This window comes from Physella acuta, unplaced genomic scaffold, assembly GCF_028476545.2.
Source record: "Physella acuta isolate Inbredline_101_S28 unplaced genomic scaffold, ASM2847654v3 ptg001091l, whole genome shotgun sequence".
Classification (NCBI taxonomy): Eukaryota; Metazoa; Mollusca; class Gastropoda; family Physidae; genus Physella; species Physella acuta.
In genome coordinates this window covers 93,085-111,016 of record NW_026732608.1, presented here as the reverse complement: position 1 = coordinate 111,016, position 17,932 = coordinate 93,085, and the positions used below count along the sequence as shown (strand labels likewise).

Sequence of the window (17,932 nt, the reverse complement as noted above, 5' to 3'; positions counted from 1 at the left end):
GGCTATAGACAGGATTTTTAATCCATTTTAAATACTTAAAGTTTTAAAAATAGAATAAAATCCCATAGACAAAAGAATTGCACACCAAATGAACGCTAAATTAAAAAGTGCATAATAGTGCGCAATATTATTAGTACTTTAAAAATTTACATTAGTTTTTTGAGAAATCGGAAGTAGCGTAAATTACTACTTCCGTTCAACGGAAATGACTCAAAATTTAACAGAAGGTAGAGAATTAGATCTTTTACTTACATGTGAAATTTCGTTTATCTATCTGAAATAGTACTCAAGTTATAGGCTTTTGAAAATTTCATAGTAGGAAAGTACCACTTCCGGTTATCGGAAATCGCTCAAAAGTTGATACGGATCTACGATTTTGATAAAACACTTATATATAAAATTTCATCAACATAGCTGTAACGGTACTCAAGTTATCGTGTTTACACACACACACACACACAGACAGACAGACACACAGACAGACACACAGACATACGGACAAGATTGCAAAATTATGTTTTTCCGTATCAGTGAGATGTGAAACGTCGAGATTTGTAAAAATCTCGATTTTTTTTGCACGATTACAATACTTTCTCTATACTTCGTATATACGAGAAAGTAAAAATTATATTTAGTACGTTCAAATATTACCGATAGTTATGTGTGCAAGTCAACCTGAAAGGAGGGGGGGGGGGGGTGTCATGGGATAGTGTAGCAGCTTTAAAATAGTTCTTATTCGAGTTGAAAAGCCGAAGCTATTATAAAAAGGAAGAAAACAACAAAAATAAACAGCACTTAAAACTCGAAATAAACCATGAAGACCTGACGACTGACTAAATCGGACATACGAGTGGACATAGTGTTCAGCATTACACCCAACCGCCTTTATTTTCCCCAACTACTGCCAGGCACCCACCAGAGCTGAGTGAACTCAGAGACTCGAACAACTAAACCTAGCTCAAAAACCACCTTGTCTGTGGCAGAGAGCTGATGTTACGTGAACAGTACCGTGCAGTCTACACATAGACTCATAGACTAGGCTTCAGCTTGAGAGATGGGTAGTCACATGGAACAGGTTAGCGTCCAAACGAAGCGTAGAGCATAGGATTCGTTCTCATGTTGATTGGTCAAGCGAATGTGTTATCCACCAACCCAGGGATTTCATAAAACTGACACGTTAGCTGTAGGCAGAAGCCGTGACTGTGACATACACATCCTGGTGACACGAACATCTTTGATGACATCTACATTGTACATTTGAGATGACATCTACAATGTACATTTGAGATGACATCTACATTGTAGTGATGACAACTACATTGCTCATTTGAGATAACATCTACATTGTACATTTGAGATGACATCTACATTGTACATTTGAGATGACATCTACATTGTACATTTGAGATGACATATACATTGTACATTTGAGATGACATCTACATTGTACATTTGAGATGACATCTTGTTGTGTACTCACCATAAATGTGGAGTTTGCTGTCACCGAGGTGCCGACGTCATCACGGATGACCCAATCAGCAGTTTCTATTGACGTCTCGTTGTAAAACTTGGCGAGGGGGGGGGAGGGGAGGGGGTGGAGTTGAAGAAAACCACAATGATTAGCAGTTAGAATTATTTCTTTTGTGTTAGGCTTAAAAAAATAGTGTATGTGGTAGAGGTGGTACAAAGCAAAATTAAACATTCAGGTTGTTTGGACGTAGAAAGTGTTATATACAATTGCATTACTAGATTTTTATTCTTACATTTGCTATTTTTTTGATAGAAGCATATAGAATGGTTGACACAATGCTATCCTAAACAATGTTTCTTTAAACTCAATCTATGGCGTGGACTGTTTGACTAATTTCTCTATTTTTCTAATTCTAATAATTTCTAATAATTTTCTCTAATTTCTCCATAATTTATTTACAAACACAGTTTTTTCTATAGTTCCAAACTGTATTGTAGTTATTTGTGTGTCGGAAATTAAGATTTTGGGGGTAGTTATAGAGTGGTTAATTAATTTGAGGCGTCGGAGTCTAGGAAAACGTTATACAATGTAATACAAGGTGCGTAAGTAAGGTTCACTTTCTAATCTGAAGGCTCACAAGACAAGTGAAGTAGAGTTCACCTGTTTCTGTGACCTCGGCATATGAAGGAATAGTGTGGTCAGCACTATGCCCAGCCGCCTTTACTTTCGCTAACGTGAGTCAGGTGCCCATCAGAGCTTAAGACTTAAGAATGTTCTACGGACTTGATTCCGGATTCGAAGTCAAGACTTTCGGGTTAGCCATTCAACCACGCAATCCCATATACGGGGTACGTGTGGGTCCTATTGCAACACATAAGCCAACATAGGCTGTAGTATCTGTTCAGAATCTGAGGATTTTATTTGTTGCTATAATCTGAACTAACCCTGTCGGTCATTGATATTTGGTGACATATTATTTTCATACATCATTAAGAGATGTCACGTGATCGTCTTACCTCCACGTGGTCGCCACCAAACGAGATGATGACGTTTTCGTTGACCTCGCTGATATCCATGGCAACAGAGTAGGTAAACAACACTGGATCGCCGCTGTCGATTATTGACCAATCAACGGAGCTTTCCATCGTCATTGTGCCAGTCACTGCGGGATGCGCACACAGAAAAAAAAAGTTACACAAACGGAAATTTGAATTTTCAGTCACAATTCTCAAGCTATACATTTTATTACCTTCACTTTCTGCTATGGTGTCGTGTTTATGTCTACCGACGCTGTAGAAAAAGGAACCCTCCCAACAGAAATCTTAAAATTTCATCGCAACTGAGACAAAAAGATTATCTAAACACATCGAAAGTTTGTTTAACTGGATTAACAAAACTTTTTAATTAAAAAAAAAGGGGTTGCGGCGAAACGAATGAGTCTAAGAAATTAAATTTTTCGAGAACAGCCTTAACTTCGCGTGTTGTCCTACTAGGACACTAGGACAAAGACCTTCTCGGGCAACTTAATCTTGGGGTAGTCTCCCCTTTTGCCAGTGGTGTCCCATCTTTCTTGTGTCACGCTACCAGTGTTTCTTCCAGACTTTTTTCTCCGGGGGGGGGGCACTTAAAATTTTCGGGGGGGGGGGGGCGGTAGACTTTCTTCGGGGGGGGGGGGCGGACACTGTTAAAAGTATATATTTTCTATATAAATTATATAAATTTCATTTCGTTCGGGGGGGGGGGCGGTAAAAACTTTTCGGAGGGGCTTCGCCCCCCCCCCCCCCCCGAAGAGATGCCTGAAGAAACTCTGCACGCTACAAGAGGCGTCTCCGTGTTTTTCTTGACCTGCCTCGTCTCCCCCGCCCCTCCTTGGTATTCCAGACCCTGATTTAATACGCTGGTCGTCGATTTTACATCCTAGTGTATGGCATTTCTTAGATAATTTAAAAAAACAACTTTATGAAAAATAATTCTTTGAGAAAAACAAACTTACCATTGAATCCACAAGTGTGCACGAAACACAAACAAAACAAAGTCAACTTGACCAAAGTCAACTTGACCAAAGTCAACTTGACAGCAGAAAGCTCCCTCATCTTGTCTTGACCGCTGTTCTCTTGTTTATCCAATCTGCTCTGCTTTATTCGCTCTTTATTTATGTTTTTTTTTGTCTGGTGGTGTTAGAAGTAATTAAAATCGATCTGATTGATCTCGTCATCGATGAGAACTACTCAATACACCAAGATGATGATCATGGTTGATTGACGATTTCTTTTCTTTCTTTTTTTGACTCCATGACTTATTGATTTTTGGGAAAACTTTTGAGACAAGAATTTTTTTGTTGTCTTTTGTTCGTGCATTGCTTTGGTTCATTTTTCCTTTTTTTTCCTTTCTTTGCATTGTCAGAACGTATATATATATATATATATATATATATATATATATATATATATATATATATATATATATATATATATATATATATATATATATATATATGTATGTATGTATATATCACACACACACGCACGCACGCAGTGGAACTTATTCTACTCTCGGTTTTTTATAAGCCTGTAACTTGAGTACTGTTTCTGGCAAATAGAAGAAATTTCAACTTTAACTATAAGATCTAGTTTTTTATTTACTGTTAAATTTAGAGTATTTTCCGGTGACCGAAAGTAGTACTTTTCGCTATTTCCGAATTCTCAAAAAAAAAAAAAAAAAATACGCATATGAATTTATAAAGTACTAATGTTCCGCACTATTATACACACATTGTTTGCTTTTCACTTAGTGCGCAATTCTTTTTTTTCTACGCGATTCTATTGTATTTTAAAAAGTACAAGTAATAAAACATGGATTAAAAATCATGTCTTTCTCCCCAGTTGCCATCCCCGTAGTGTTATATAAGAATATTAGAGAAAGTTTAGGGGAGATTACTCCCGCTTTATTTTGTTAGCAATATAAAACGTTCATAATCATAAGTTTATGTACTTATTATTTTTATAGGCCTTACGTAAATATATAGATTCTATTCACATTATTCAGAATCAATATTTCCCAAACACGTAACAAATTTTGAATCTTATCGTACATTCTCTTAAAATTGCCTTTTAGCATCTACACAGACAATAATAAGTAGGCTGTAGGTCGAATTAAAAAAAATTGAATCTCAGCAAAACTAGACGTAGATTCAGGAACAATCACTCAAGACTGAAGGAGAAAAGAACCACAACCCTTCCCACAAAACAAAACAAAACGTCACCAGCCTTTGCGGCCGGCGTGAACATGCCATTCTGCCCCGATAATTAAAAAAAAGAGCAATATGGCACAATAGAAGATTCGCTTCACGGTAGCCCGATGAAATAATACCATTTCGATTTTCAATGGCCATTAGGGTTGTTGTTTTGGAGGGAGACTGCTCTCCCTTTGTCGGTTGATTAAAAAGAAATCGATACATTTCCGCACCATATTTTTCACGATTGCCAGTTAAAGGTGATAAATAAATGGTAATTAAAAGTACGTTGATAGCGTGGTGGTGGGGGGGGGGGGGGGGGTAGCCTGCAGCATGATTTATTAAAATATTAATTTGATTGCCCACAATCAAGAAACAAAATTTATCACCCCAATCAAAAAATAAATATTTAAAAAAAAAACATCACTTTTGGAAAACAGCTCTATTGAAAAATATTTGGTTTGTAATAATAATTTACGATTCAATAGATATTATAATGACGGGGATGATAGGTTTCGAGCCCTAGGAGGGAACGCCCAATACTATCCAACGCTTAAACCACTCTGCCATTTCACCCCGTATCTAAATATGGTTTTTAAAAAAAACATTTTGTCATATTTCTAGGCCAATGGGAAGATGTGGGTCTAGATTTTTTTTTGATGAAGTCTGACATGCAAAGAATAGAAAAATAACTAATTAATTCGAATTATAATCATCTTTCGAATTTTTGGTGTAGGAGAGGGCTGGCTTTTGTAATGTTTTGTAATAATTATGAACAAAAGTATGTGTGTAATTAATTTGCCACACGTAATGTTGGCCAGATAGACGGACTTGTCACATGATATGTTGGCCAGACTTATGGACTTGACACATGTAATGTTGGCCAGACTTATGGACTTGCCATATGTAATGTTGGACAAAATTATGTACTTGCCATATGTAATGTTGGCCATACTTATGGACTTGACATATGTAATGTTGGCCATACTTATGGACTTGCCATATGTAAAGTTGGACAGACTTATGGACTTGCTACACTTTTTGTTGGCCAGACAGACGGATCTGCCATATGTAATGTTGGACAGACTTATGGACTTGCCATATGTAATGTTGGACAGACTTATGGACTTGCCATATGTAATGTTGGACAGACTTATGGACTTGCCATATGTAATGTTGGACAGACAGACGGACTTGACATAATGTAATGTTGGACAGACAGACGAACTTGACATATGTAATGTTGGACAGACTTATGGACTGGCCTTATGTAATGTTGGACAGACAGACGGACTTGAGATATGTAATGTTGGACAGACTTATGGACTTGCCATTTATAATGTTGGACAAACAGACGGACTTGAGATATGTAATGTTGGACAGACTTATGGACTTGCCATTTATAATGTTGGACTGATACTTCAACACTCTCTACTACAAGTCTAAATCATAATATGGAATTTTTATGAGGCGTATTTTGTATGTTAGTGAGTGGATGTAGTACGCGTGATTTGGGGTAGAGTAGTTGTGTTGGGAAAGAAAGTTGTGTGTAAAAAATGTTCTCATTTGACTGTGACGTAATATGTTGGGGGCCACTAAATTGATACAGAAAACAGTTGAATCAGTGCTAAGTCTTGTAGTCGTTTATTTTCGTAAGTTTCAATGTGTATATTTCAATGCTTCAGCTTTTTAATTAATTTCTCTACCCCTTCTGGCGCCCCCTTAGGGTTGGCCCCGGGGCAGCCGCCCCACCCGCTCTCCCCTAGCTACGCCATTGGACCGATCGGGTTTTTAATGCAAAATAATTACTACGAGCCGGCCCGCGGCATAACATACGCCGCTATTTAGTTGTTTCTAATTTTCAATAATTCATAATTTGTGAATTCGACAGTACCAACGCTGACACTGAAAATATTTCTTTAAAACACTATAAGTAGCTCGTTAAGGACCATAACCCCCCCCCCCCTTCCTTCCCCCCCCCCCCCCTCCCCCCCCCCTACGTTTAAAATCGTTGGCTCTGCTTGTAAACATTTAGAGCAGGGGTCTCCAAACTTTTCAGTCCGAGGGCCGCATTAACTATAAAAATTCAGTTCGGGGGCCAGTTTATGTCTTTGATTTTTCTGGGCAAAGATCCTCAGCCATCACCAACAAACATTTATTCCGTGGACAAAAAGATCTCCGCGGGCCGGATGAGACGACCTCGCGGGCCGCATCCGGCCCGCGGGCCGTAGTTTGGAGACCCCTGATTTAGAGTGAACACAGCTCACTAAAACCATGTAGGGGTGGGGAGGTAGGGAGAGCGTTTGCAGCTTGTTTTCTAACGGCTCGAAGAAGAGAATTATATATATAGATGTTTCTATTTGTGTGGGGTATCGACTTAATTAATATGCAGGGAATTAAAGAAACAAATAATGCCCTAATTGTTTTATGAAAGTACATATCGAATTACCCTTATATTTATAACTAGTTCTTAGTACTAAAAAGCGTAAAAAGCAGTTTCTTCTAGGCATCTCTCCGTTCCACCCCCCCCCCCCCCCCCCACAAAAAAAAAAAAAACCCAAAAAAAACAAACAAACTATCCAATTTTAGTTAAATTTCTAAGTTTAGCAACGGGACTTTCCGACCATAAAATGCACATAGATAACCCGTTCAATAAGAACAATTCTTTCTTTCTTGTCCATAGGCCAGGAATCCGAGGGAAAAAATTCAGTTTCTTCCCTAGTCAAGGAATCTGAGGGTAATCTGATGCCACGTCTTTAGCTGACTTATTAAAATATCTTTGAAGCGATCAGCACTTTTATTTCTTTTACTGTTTAGATAGACCAAAGAAAATGTAGTTTTATGAGATTTACTCTACTTTTTGGATCAACTAGAAAACATTCTTATCTATTTGTTTTTAAAACATCACTATATCAATGTAATGCAAACCGTCTAAAAAATGTTAAAAAGGTTTCGACGAGGATGGGATTCGAACCCACGCGGGGAGACCCCAATGGATTAGCAGTCCATCGCCTTAACCACTCGGCCACCTCGTCTTAATGCATCCCGTAAAGTCGTAAGTATATATTTACAAATACTGCTTCAAACATATTTCTCCAAATAATACAGAGATAGCAAATTAATGATTGCATTCGAATTGTTGCATTCATTTTGTTTTTAGCGTTTTAAGAAAAATAAACTGCTTTTGGCCTTCTATCTTCACTGTGTTAAGATAAAATGTCTGCAACGGCGTGCATACAATGATGATAGAATCTAGTATGAATTTCTTGATAGAATCATGCAAGATTTCCTATTCCGGTCTAGTGTTGTTAAGAACGCGTTGCTACGAAGTTTCGCACTCTTTAGATGAAAATAAACAAACTTCCTATTTACTAATTTAATATTTACATTGAACTGTAAATTCAATATCAAAAACAGAATTATCATTTCATAACGATGACAACAGGTAGCACTTCTTTTCTAGTTTGTAACTTTAAAAAATCGAGATGCGTATGCCAATTAATAATTAATTATTAATACTATTAAACTATTAATTTTAATAGGCCTACTTTTACATTTTTACTACTTAATAGATTAGGTACTTTAAAAACACTTTTTAATTTATTGAAATAACATTGCAACGGCACGGCTAATACTAATGCCAGCCTCATGCCGAAATGGGCCTTACTAACCTCTAACTCAGGGGTTCCCAACCTTTTTTTACTCTAGAGCACATTCTAAAATACCGGTAGGGTGGCGGGCACCACCTATTTTAAATCGACAAACTCCTTCCAGAGGCGTAGCGACCCTTCCTGTCACCCGGGGACTTTCGATTTGCACCCCACCAAACTTTCGATTGCACCCCCCTCATCTTTTCGATTTGCACCCCCCCCCCCCTCAAACTTTCGATTTCTATCCCCTTCAACCTTTCAATAATGTTTATGAAAAAAAATCTGTCTCTGTCGAATAGTGAGAAGCGGGCACATACGAATCGTTCGGCGGGCGCCATGGCGCCCGCGGGCACGGGGTTGGGAACCCCTGCTCTAACTAGTTCTAAACTATAAAGATCTAATTATTAAAATAATAGGCCTACTAAATAAAAAATATGAAAATAAATAACTTAGGGCTTATCAGTCTAATTAGTTACTAATTATTTTTTTTTAAAGCTTATAAAATATATAATGGCTATGCTACATACGACATAGATCTACATGCTATGCTAATTAATTTTTTTATTAGCCTAAATACTAATACACTTAATTTTTGTTATAAAACTATTCACTATTCACTTAGTCTCTATAATGACTAAACAATTGTGATTATTATATTAAAAAACCATTAGGCCTACCCAAAATTATATTAAATAAGAGTTGAGGTTGATTATATTTATAACCACTGCAGGACAAAACTAATAATTGTTTTTGAGTAGGCCTATGGTCATTAATTTTAGTGACTATGCTATCAGTTACTATTAGGGTCTTGTAAGTCTACAGCTAAAAGCAAATAACCAACATGGAATCACAGACTTTGATATGCTGTTCCACTGATTCTTTCTCCACAGTATTCCCCTCATATCTCTTTTGCTTAATCCTTTGGTTACTGATATGAAGGCTATACATGGCTGCTAGTGCTAGAGTACTGAGAAAGCTTTCATAACTATGAAGACCTTTACAAGTTAACACTCCTCCTGGTTACTTAGCCTCTGAGATCTACCAGTTAGTTAACTGCTGTTGTTTGCCATGTTCTCTAGTGATGTTCTCATTCAGAGTAACTGAGGATTAAGCTGAAACATAAAAAAATAGTTTCAAAAACTATCTATTAAACAAATACCACATCCAAATAGGATCTTGAAATGTAAGAAGTTGTACTATTTACCCTCATAATTGAGAGTTTGTTGACAGCTATATTGGGGTTTTATTCTTCGGCACAAATAATAGTTGAACAACTGTTGATATTAGCGTTTCACTTAGTAAATCAATTTTTCTGTGCTTAGTAATTATTTTTTGGTTTCTACTTAACAATTATCAATATCACTTTAGTTAAGAGATTTTGATTGTGTTACAGCCACACAACAACGCAAGGAGCCAGAGGTGCTGTCACATTCCAGCTTAGCTATGCTGGCAAGAGGAGTTGGTAAAGAAAGCTTAAAAGGCGTGGAATTTGCCATGTACCTTAACATTCCAACAACTACCATCATCAAGTGCATCGCAGACATTACAGATACACCACTCACCAACGAAGGCTCAGAACAGAATAAAATGGATGTGACGCAGAAATGTCTGTTTTTATGGAAGGAGCTGACAAAATGCACGAAGACAAATCAGAGGGTGAAAGAGCTAGAGAGAGCATTAAGAGAAATAGGTAAGGCAGATATCGCCGACATTTTACAAGAGCGACATCAAAATAGCCAGGAGTTAACTCAAGAAATATTCGGCTAATATGTTGGACGTCATTGTATGCAAGTGGGAAATGATTGTTAATACTTTAAATAGTGAAGATGTTATTTTATACATCATTGAATAGTAAATAGTGTTATTACTGTAAAATGTATAAAAATTACTGCTGGATATGTTTATGTTTTAAAAAATTATGAAATAGTCGTTCAACAGTTGTAATCTATTTTATCAAAATTGCAATTTACTAGAATATACAAGCAAATAATGTTAACTTCTAATAACTGTCAAACATCCCTCAAGAATTGTTATAAGATTCAAGTTTGACATTATTTTTAATAAAAAGACATTTTATTGACCTCAAGTTTTTTATTATGGAACTGTAACATTTGTAGACATTGTAATTTATTCTTTCATGTACATGTCTCAATTATTATCTTAATATTACATTGTTATTAAAAAAAATAAAGGGTTTTGAAAAATAAAAATGCCACCTCAAAATTGCTTAAAACATTATTGTGTTGTTTGCAGAAAATAAGTAAATATTGTGAAATTTCAGTAGGTATGATGAAAATATTCTCCAACTCCAGAAAACTTCAATAAAAACTGTTAAGGTATGACTCATTTAAAAATAAATATGTGCAAAAAAATATAAGCAATTATACAACCAGTCAAATATTATGCATATTACAGAGTAAAAACTCATTGGGAGCTTGCCTCCATTAAAGAGTAGACAACGTTCTAAGAAACTTATTCTGCAGTCATGTTTTCCATGCAATAGTGAGATAACTGCAGTTTAGCACATAAAATCTACACAGGCAGTAAATATTTTGTAGTAATAGGGGTGTCCTATTAAGTGATTCTGTTCTATGTTATATTAAAAAGTTGTGATGTATTGGAGAATAAAAGCTGTGTATTGTTTGAATTAAGGTTTGGTCAAGAAATCAATGAAATTATTTTGATATTAATGATAATCAGCATTCAAAATGTTAAAAAAATTTAATTCTACATTCAGAAAAAAACCCATTGCATATTGATTAATTAATAAATAACAATTATAAAACTTAAATGACTGCCAAAGTTTCGTGGTAATAAAATGCAAACACCCCCTTTTCCCAAGTGAATGAAATGAACTGGTGGAGAGAAGGGGTGACAAAACTATATCTGTCTCTGGTGCTTTAATGTAATTTTCTCACTTAAGTATATTTTAATAGTATGAATTTTTTTTTTTAATAAGAAATCTGTTACTATGAATAATATTATTTAACACATACCTAAAAGTTAACTTACTCATGAATTAAATATTTTAATATGAAGATTTATCAAGGAAACTATGCCAAACAGTTTTTTATTTTTACATGAGAAGAAACAAAAGGTATGTAAGAAAGTGCATGGTATTAGTTTTTTACACTTGGAATGGCAGACAATGGGAAAACATTTAAACTGATTAATTTAATTAAAAAATATACACTTTTAAGTTTAATGATTTAATTTGTTTTACTGCAGAAATTTGTTAATGTACAAGGTTAATAAAAATTCAATTTCAGACTGATAAGAATTTACAGTCGTTGGAGATGTGTTTTAAAACAATGAGTTTCAAAAGATTGCATCAATAGCATAATAACTATTATCAGTTTCAATAACTATGGAGAAAATGACACCAAATTATCATAATACACTGTGCTGCAGTAAAGATTTGTGGAAGGTAATCATTGAGCTAAACAATTTATGGTAGTTTGAGATGTACAACAGCAGTTAAAAATGCATTTTTAATAACATGTTCATGCAAAGTATATGCATATTTACAAGTCTAATTTTAAAAAAAGGGAGTGAAGAAACGTGCTATTTACAAAAAGAATGTTAACAATGGAGATTTATTATACAGTTTGAATAGTAACAATATGCATAATACAACATAGGTAGGCTTTTCCACACTCCAGCTGACAAGAAAACACATTGTTTTTTAACTGCTATTTCTGGGAAAATGTGAACAAAATGAGCATTTCCATCATATTTTTATCTGTTAACTACTTAAATAAATATTTTCACAATCAGCATTTTAACTTATCCTTACCTTACAGTTCATTCAAATTATATTCAAACTTAAGCAAAAAACATTATAAAAACTGTACTTAAAAAAAGTTTTATGAAATCAAGAAATCTATTAACTGAGATCTTTTTAAAATGATATATTTAAAATATTTAATGAAACAATTTTTTAAACACTTTTGATATTTAACTTGAAGGAACAAATCATAGATGACCTCATGATAAACTTTTACAACACAAATACATCAAAATATAACAAATGCTGAGCAAATATTATCACTCTCACAGTTACAAATTTAATAATAATGGTGGTAATTTTAAAAACACCAAAAAAACCATGTATGTAACCATCAAATCTCAAAATTCGGAGCAAAATATTACTACTGCATCAGAAATTCAGTTATGAAAGTGATGAAGATATAATTTAAATTTTGAATTGTACATTTTTCACCTAAAGATGCAAGCATATTTTAACTTAATAAAAATTAGTTACCAAAAACTTGAACAGCATACAACATAACAAGTTAAAACATTGCATTTCTTATACACCAATGAAAAAAAAACTGTACAGCAGAACTTTGAGGTAACAAACAAATTTTAAAAGTAGCATACAACATAAAATGTTTAATTGAATAAAACAGAAAATGTGGAGAAGAATGCTGTGCAACAGCTACTTTGACCACCCACTATCTACCATAAAAAATTATTGAAAAAAAAAATTGTAGCAATTTTGAGTAATATTTTGCTTTAAAGTGAATTTTAAACTAAGCCAAGAAAACGAAAGCAATTGTTTTAAGCTAGTCTAACAAGAAAAAAAATGACAATCAAGAAAAATGAATGTGGTAGTGCAGAATCTTTTAGCCAAAGTTCAATTGCTGTTGTAGCTGAAATAGACAAAATTTGATGTTCATTTAAAGTTGAAATAAAACAATTCAGCCAATTCTTAAAATAAAAGCATTCTAAAAGAGAAACACTAAGAAGAGAAACACTAAGAAAAGAACATTAGAATAGCTTATTAAACTACCTGTCCTGGGTAAGCTGTTGTGTAAATGATGCTCTGTTGTCCATTCTGATCAGTTAACATGCCACTTGCAACTTGTGCTGAAATAGTTTTGAATATTGTACACAAAACATAAGCCAATTCAGGTTTACTTATTCTAGGTGTAACCATTGACCCTTGTTAATTTCAAACTAGGCCTGGATTTGTTAGTACTGTAAATGTTTAAATGTACAGACATATACTAGTGTATTTTAATAGAATTTTTAAAAAACTTTAAATTAAATTTATGAACTGAATAAATTACAAGCACTGGTTAAGAAATGTTTGCACTATGCTCCATTTAGCTAAACTATGTGATGACTTTATAAAGTCAATGACAGTAAAAGAGATAAATAATAGCATGTCTGAATTTTTTACTAAAGATTTTGTGTGATTTAGTTTGCCAATATTATAATTCAACTTATATTGCACAGGACAGTGTGTTTGTGCTGCACTGATGAGACGGTGTGGGTATGTGGCACTGATGGGACAGTGCATTTTTTCTATTTAGTTTTTACAATTAGAGTCAACAGAAATATTTCTTCATTTTTCCTATCCTTAGTTTATTAAGTGGTTCAGGTTGGTAAACATATTAAGCTTATATTTCTAGTCACACACTCACTTAACATATCCTCTGACAATTCATCATTAGTATCTGGGCCTTGAAGGGATCCCATATTCTTTTCTCCTTTAGAACACTGGAAAATAAAACAATAATTGAATAACGGGAAAATGAAATATTTTCCAGGGATTACGTGGCCAAAACTAACCCACCTCTCATAATATTTAAGGTATTAGAGGAGACACATGGCACTATGTAAAATGGATACAGTGGTTCTTAACCTTTTTAGAGGTAGCAAACCCCATCAGCTTCATATGCCAATTCACAGAACCCTAGTTCTATCAATTCACCGAACCCCTGGGGTTCAATCCAACCCAAGTTAAGAACCACTGCATAAGACATACATAATTTACCTCTCTATATTTTTGCAGGTACAGCTTGAGTGGCTCCACATAGTTGTCAAAACCTAATGTAGACATGGCAAATAAAATATCCTCCCCGTTTATTGTCTTTCTCTTTTCTTGGTGACATCTCTCACTAGCTCTTAGCAAACATTAAGGAACAGAACTGTTTGCATTTAAAGCTGAAAAATATCCTATTACATAAACACATTGTTAACCTATTACAAAACACATTGTTAAACACCTTTGTCACCAATTTTTGTGTTACAGAGTTATACATTCATTTCGCATAATTAAAAACTGGCTGATTATTTGTGTTAAATTTTAATACAGGCCGACAATATATATTTCCAAACTTTATATAAATAAACTTTTTCCCGAAGTTAGTTAAATACAGAGATTTTTAACTATAACACATCGTTAAGTAGTTTGCAAATGATAACATTACAGTTGCACATCAATCCACTAATTTAGAACCATTGTAGAAAAGGATACTCGCTTGTGATGAAACTGATAAACTCTGATACACACTCCTGTACACATTCCTTTGCATCTTTGGCAATCTGTTTTTGAAAAAAGAAGTATTTTGAATAAAACTTGAACCTAAATAAAGTAATAGAAGCTTTAGAATTGAAATGTTACAATTGTGTAATTACACAATTACGTTTACTCTGAAGTTAAAGAAATAAGCATTACAAATTATAACAGAGCCAACAGGATTTAACAAGGTAATTGAAAAACATTCACCTTTCCTGAAGAGGGCACAGCCTTTTTCATTATTCTTGCCACATTAGCAATAGGCAAAAATCTATCCTAAAAATTTGAAGAGCAGAAAAACATTACATACACCCACACATATATATGTCTCTCTCTATATATATATTTAGGCCTATATTTTTTAAATTGCTTATAACATAAACATTATTAGACTAAAATTAAAAGCAATTTTAAAATTGTTCTTGATGCAGCCTGAATAGACTTACATACTCATACTTTACTTAGGTTATAATGTACATCCCAAATATGCCAGTTAAAATTATAAATCCAGCTTTAGATCAAGAATCTAACTTATTATTTAGACATTGCACATGGAAACAACACATTTTTAGCTGTAGAATCTTCTTACCTGTTCTCTGAGAGGTTCATCTGCAGGTTTCTCATCTTCCATATCAGGTGATCCCAGACCACCATTTTCTATTTTAAATCAAAGTTTAGTTAAAAAATACATTTAACTTTAACCTGGTCAAAATTATTAAATAACATTTTTAAAAACTTAATCTCATTGGCTAAGATTATAAAAAAAAAAGGACTAATGAAATTGAATACTAAATTTAATCGTAACAGAGCACAGCATAAGATGCTTACCTCCATCAACATCATAGGCACCCTGTGCTAATAAGGCCCCATCAATGTGTCCATCTTCAGTGCCATCATGTGTATCATTCATCATTGAAATGAATCTGAATTTATTTTATGAAAATAAAAATTTATAGAGATAGATATAATGGAATAATGAAATTACATTGGAAAATTATTTCCCTGATATTGTTTTATAATTACTGAATGTTGGAAGTAGAAAGATTTTCATTTGTACGTTAATCGTTTATAGTGTTAAAGAAAAATATGATGTTGTTCAATATTAATTAAGTACCATTCAATAGAGGCAGTTATGGTCTAATGCAAATGAGAGCTAAAAACTCTAGAATAAATGGAAAAACAAAACATCAAAAGGTAATAATCAGCCAATCTAGATTAAAATGTTGAGGAGTTATGAAAATAAGCTGTTAAAATTTTCAGAGGTCTGACAAACATGAGACAGAGGGATGAATAGGGAAAACTATCTTACACTTCTATTGGGTTCCGGAAGGACTTGGCAAAAGACGTTACTTATTTGGAAAGAAATAAAAGTCTAATCCTACTTCTCAACTAAACAAACCCACAACAGTTCGCATTTCAGTGGTTTGTCCCCTCTACTAACCCCTGAGTGGACTGGAGTTTAAGGGTTGCAATTCTCATTTGGTGGTGGTGCTAGACCTTAACCTAGCGTGAACAATTCAATTCGGCTGGTAAGGTAAATAGAGGAGCTATTAAAACAGTAATGCAGGAAACATAAATTAATGGCTTAAAAGTTAACACTTAACACTTTTCCTCCTTTCATTGTAAATTAACATTGAATGCCTATAAATTATAAATAGGCTGCACCACAGACTTCCAGACTTTTTTCTGGGGGGGGGGGGGGGCTTGTGAAGTTTTTGTGGGACTGACTAAAATTTCCGGGGGAAGGGGGGGGGGGGGGGGGGGAAATGACGACGGACACTGTTAAAATTATCTTTTCTGATGGTATTTCGAGTCATCCCTTCGAATCCAGGTCAGAACATCCCCAACCCCGAAGAGATGCTTGGGATAAACACTGGCTGCAAACTATTAAAGTAAAGAATTATAATAGTTAATAGTAAGACTCTTACCCTAGAAAAGATTCTCTACATTATGTGTGTAACTAAAACTAATGTATGATACATAGGCCTAATAATAATTGTATCATTGTAATTTATAAGGCCTATTAAAAATATTAGGTAAATTTAATTAATGTTATTGTTGAATGTAGATTCTTATTAATCTTAAGTCTTATTCTAGTGAAATCTAGTGTTTGTGAATTGTGTATCTTTATAATTTTTATTTTACTAGATCACTAGAATCTAGTTAAATCTAGTATAATTACTTCACTACACTAGTGTCTAGATCTATATTATTAGTATATTCAGGTAGTGATTAGTAATATAAAATGAATAGATTATAATATTTTTAATGATTTCATAATCATAATTTAATTTGGCTTTTAAATTATTTATATTTATCTCGTCTCATCAACCGAGTCAACGTACACACAAATTTTATTAATCGGTGAGTGGACTGGGCAGTGAGTCAGCCATTGTTGGGGGCTTTGTTCAGTAGTTTAATTTTTTTGTAGGTCGCGATGGCGGTTCCTCGGCGTTTGCGTTTCTGCATGGGTGTTCGGGCATTACGACAAAATTTTAAACATGAAACGTTTACATATTCCGATTTACTATAATAGACCGTAGAGTCCGCACGTGTAATCCATTGGCTACATGGTTAATAACAACAAACCTCGTTGATTGAGTAGATTTGGTGAAATTGGTTGGTCAATCAAGAGCCAGTGAAATTGCAGCAACTCCAGCCATTCAGCGAAGAATGTCATCTACATCGCTCTTACCTCAATTGAACTTTATTATAAAGTTTATACAGTTTATTATAGATTTGTGTTTTCAGAGGAAACTATAAGCGATAATTTGTATAATAAATAAAAGTTTAAAGAAATATAGATGCAATACTTTATTTATATATTACATTTTTTAGCTATACAACAAAATGTTCTCTATATTTTTGTGATTATATGATTAAATCGTAGGAGTAAATAATATAAACAGAAGTGCAAGTTGACCTACAAAATATATCAACTGTTCTTGAATTACAGATCACAAGATACTAGGCCTAAGTGACCATTGCATTTAGAGCAAAATTTAAAATATCTTCCACGTCTTATTTTTCATATTATTTTTTTTGGTATTGATTATTCTTAAGTCCATGAAAAATAATTTTTATCAAAGAAAGTAGAATCTAGATTATATTTATAGTAGGCCTAATTTTATTTGCTAAACTTAAATTACGTCACCAACAAAGGCATAGATAGTGACTATCGTAAGTCTCTAACTCTAAGACACGCATACAATAACTTTTTTGGTATTCTAAACGGGCTATTTTGTATATAAAATATCAATGTTAATAAA

General features: G+C 34.0%; 2 protein-coding genes and 1 non-coding gene across 5 annotated transcripts; 1 reads left to right on the top strand and 2 right to left on the bottom strand.

Moving 5' to 3' along the window:
• Positions 1 to 7,656: 7,656 nt before the first annotated feature.
• Trnas-gcu (transfer RNA serine (anticodon GCU)) lies at positions 7,657 to 7,738 on the bottom strand. The gene has a single exon. It is a non-coding gene; the product is annotated as a tRNA-Ser (tRNA).
• Positions 7,739 to 7,998: 260 nt separating this feature from the next.
• Positions 7,999 to 11,304, top strand: LOC131955661 (uncharacterized). The gene is made up of 2 exons (XM_059319857.1): positions 7,999 to 8,148; positions 9,747 to 11,304. Exons 1-2 carry the CDS (start codon positions 8,139 to 8,141, stop codon positions 10,118 to 10,120), a joined length of 384 nt encoding a protein of 127 aa, XP_059175840.1. The 5' UTR covers positions 7,999 to 8,138; the 3' UTR covers positions 10,121 to 11,304.
• Positions 11,305 to 11,400: 96 nt separating this feature from the next.
• On the bottom strand, positions 11,401 to 17,342 carry LOC131955660 (nuclear transcription factor Y subunit beta). 3 transcript variants are annotated; one of them, XM_059319854.1, is made up of 9 exons: positions 17,253 to 17,342; positions 15,492 to 15,586; positions 15,253 to 15,320; positions 14,874 to 14,939; positions 14,622 to 14,689; positions 14,139 to 14,268; positions 13,786 to 13,861; positions 13,149 to 13,225; positions 11,401 to 13,008 (listed from the first exon to the last, which is right to left on the bottom strand). In XM_059319854.1, exons 2-9 carry the CDS (start codon positions 15,574 to 15,576, stop codon positions 12,982 to 12,984), a joined length of 597 nt encoding a protein of 198 aa, XP_059175837.1. In that variant the 5' UTR covers positions 15,577 to 15,586; positions 17,253 to 17,342; the 3' UTR covers positions 11,401 to 12,981. The 3 variants fall into 3 exon arrangements, with proteins under 3 accessions (XP_059175837.1, XP_059175839.1, XP_059175838.1); XM_059319856.1 differs by having other exon boundaries at positions 17,192 to 17,256; XM_059319855.1 differs by lacking the exon at positions 17,253 to 17,342 and adding an exon at positions 17,009 to 17,155.
• Positions 17,343 to 17,932: the final 590 nt, after the last annotated feature.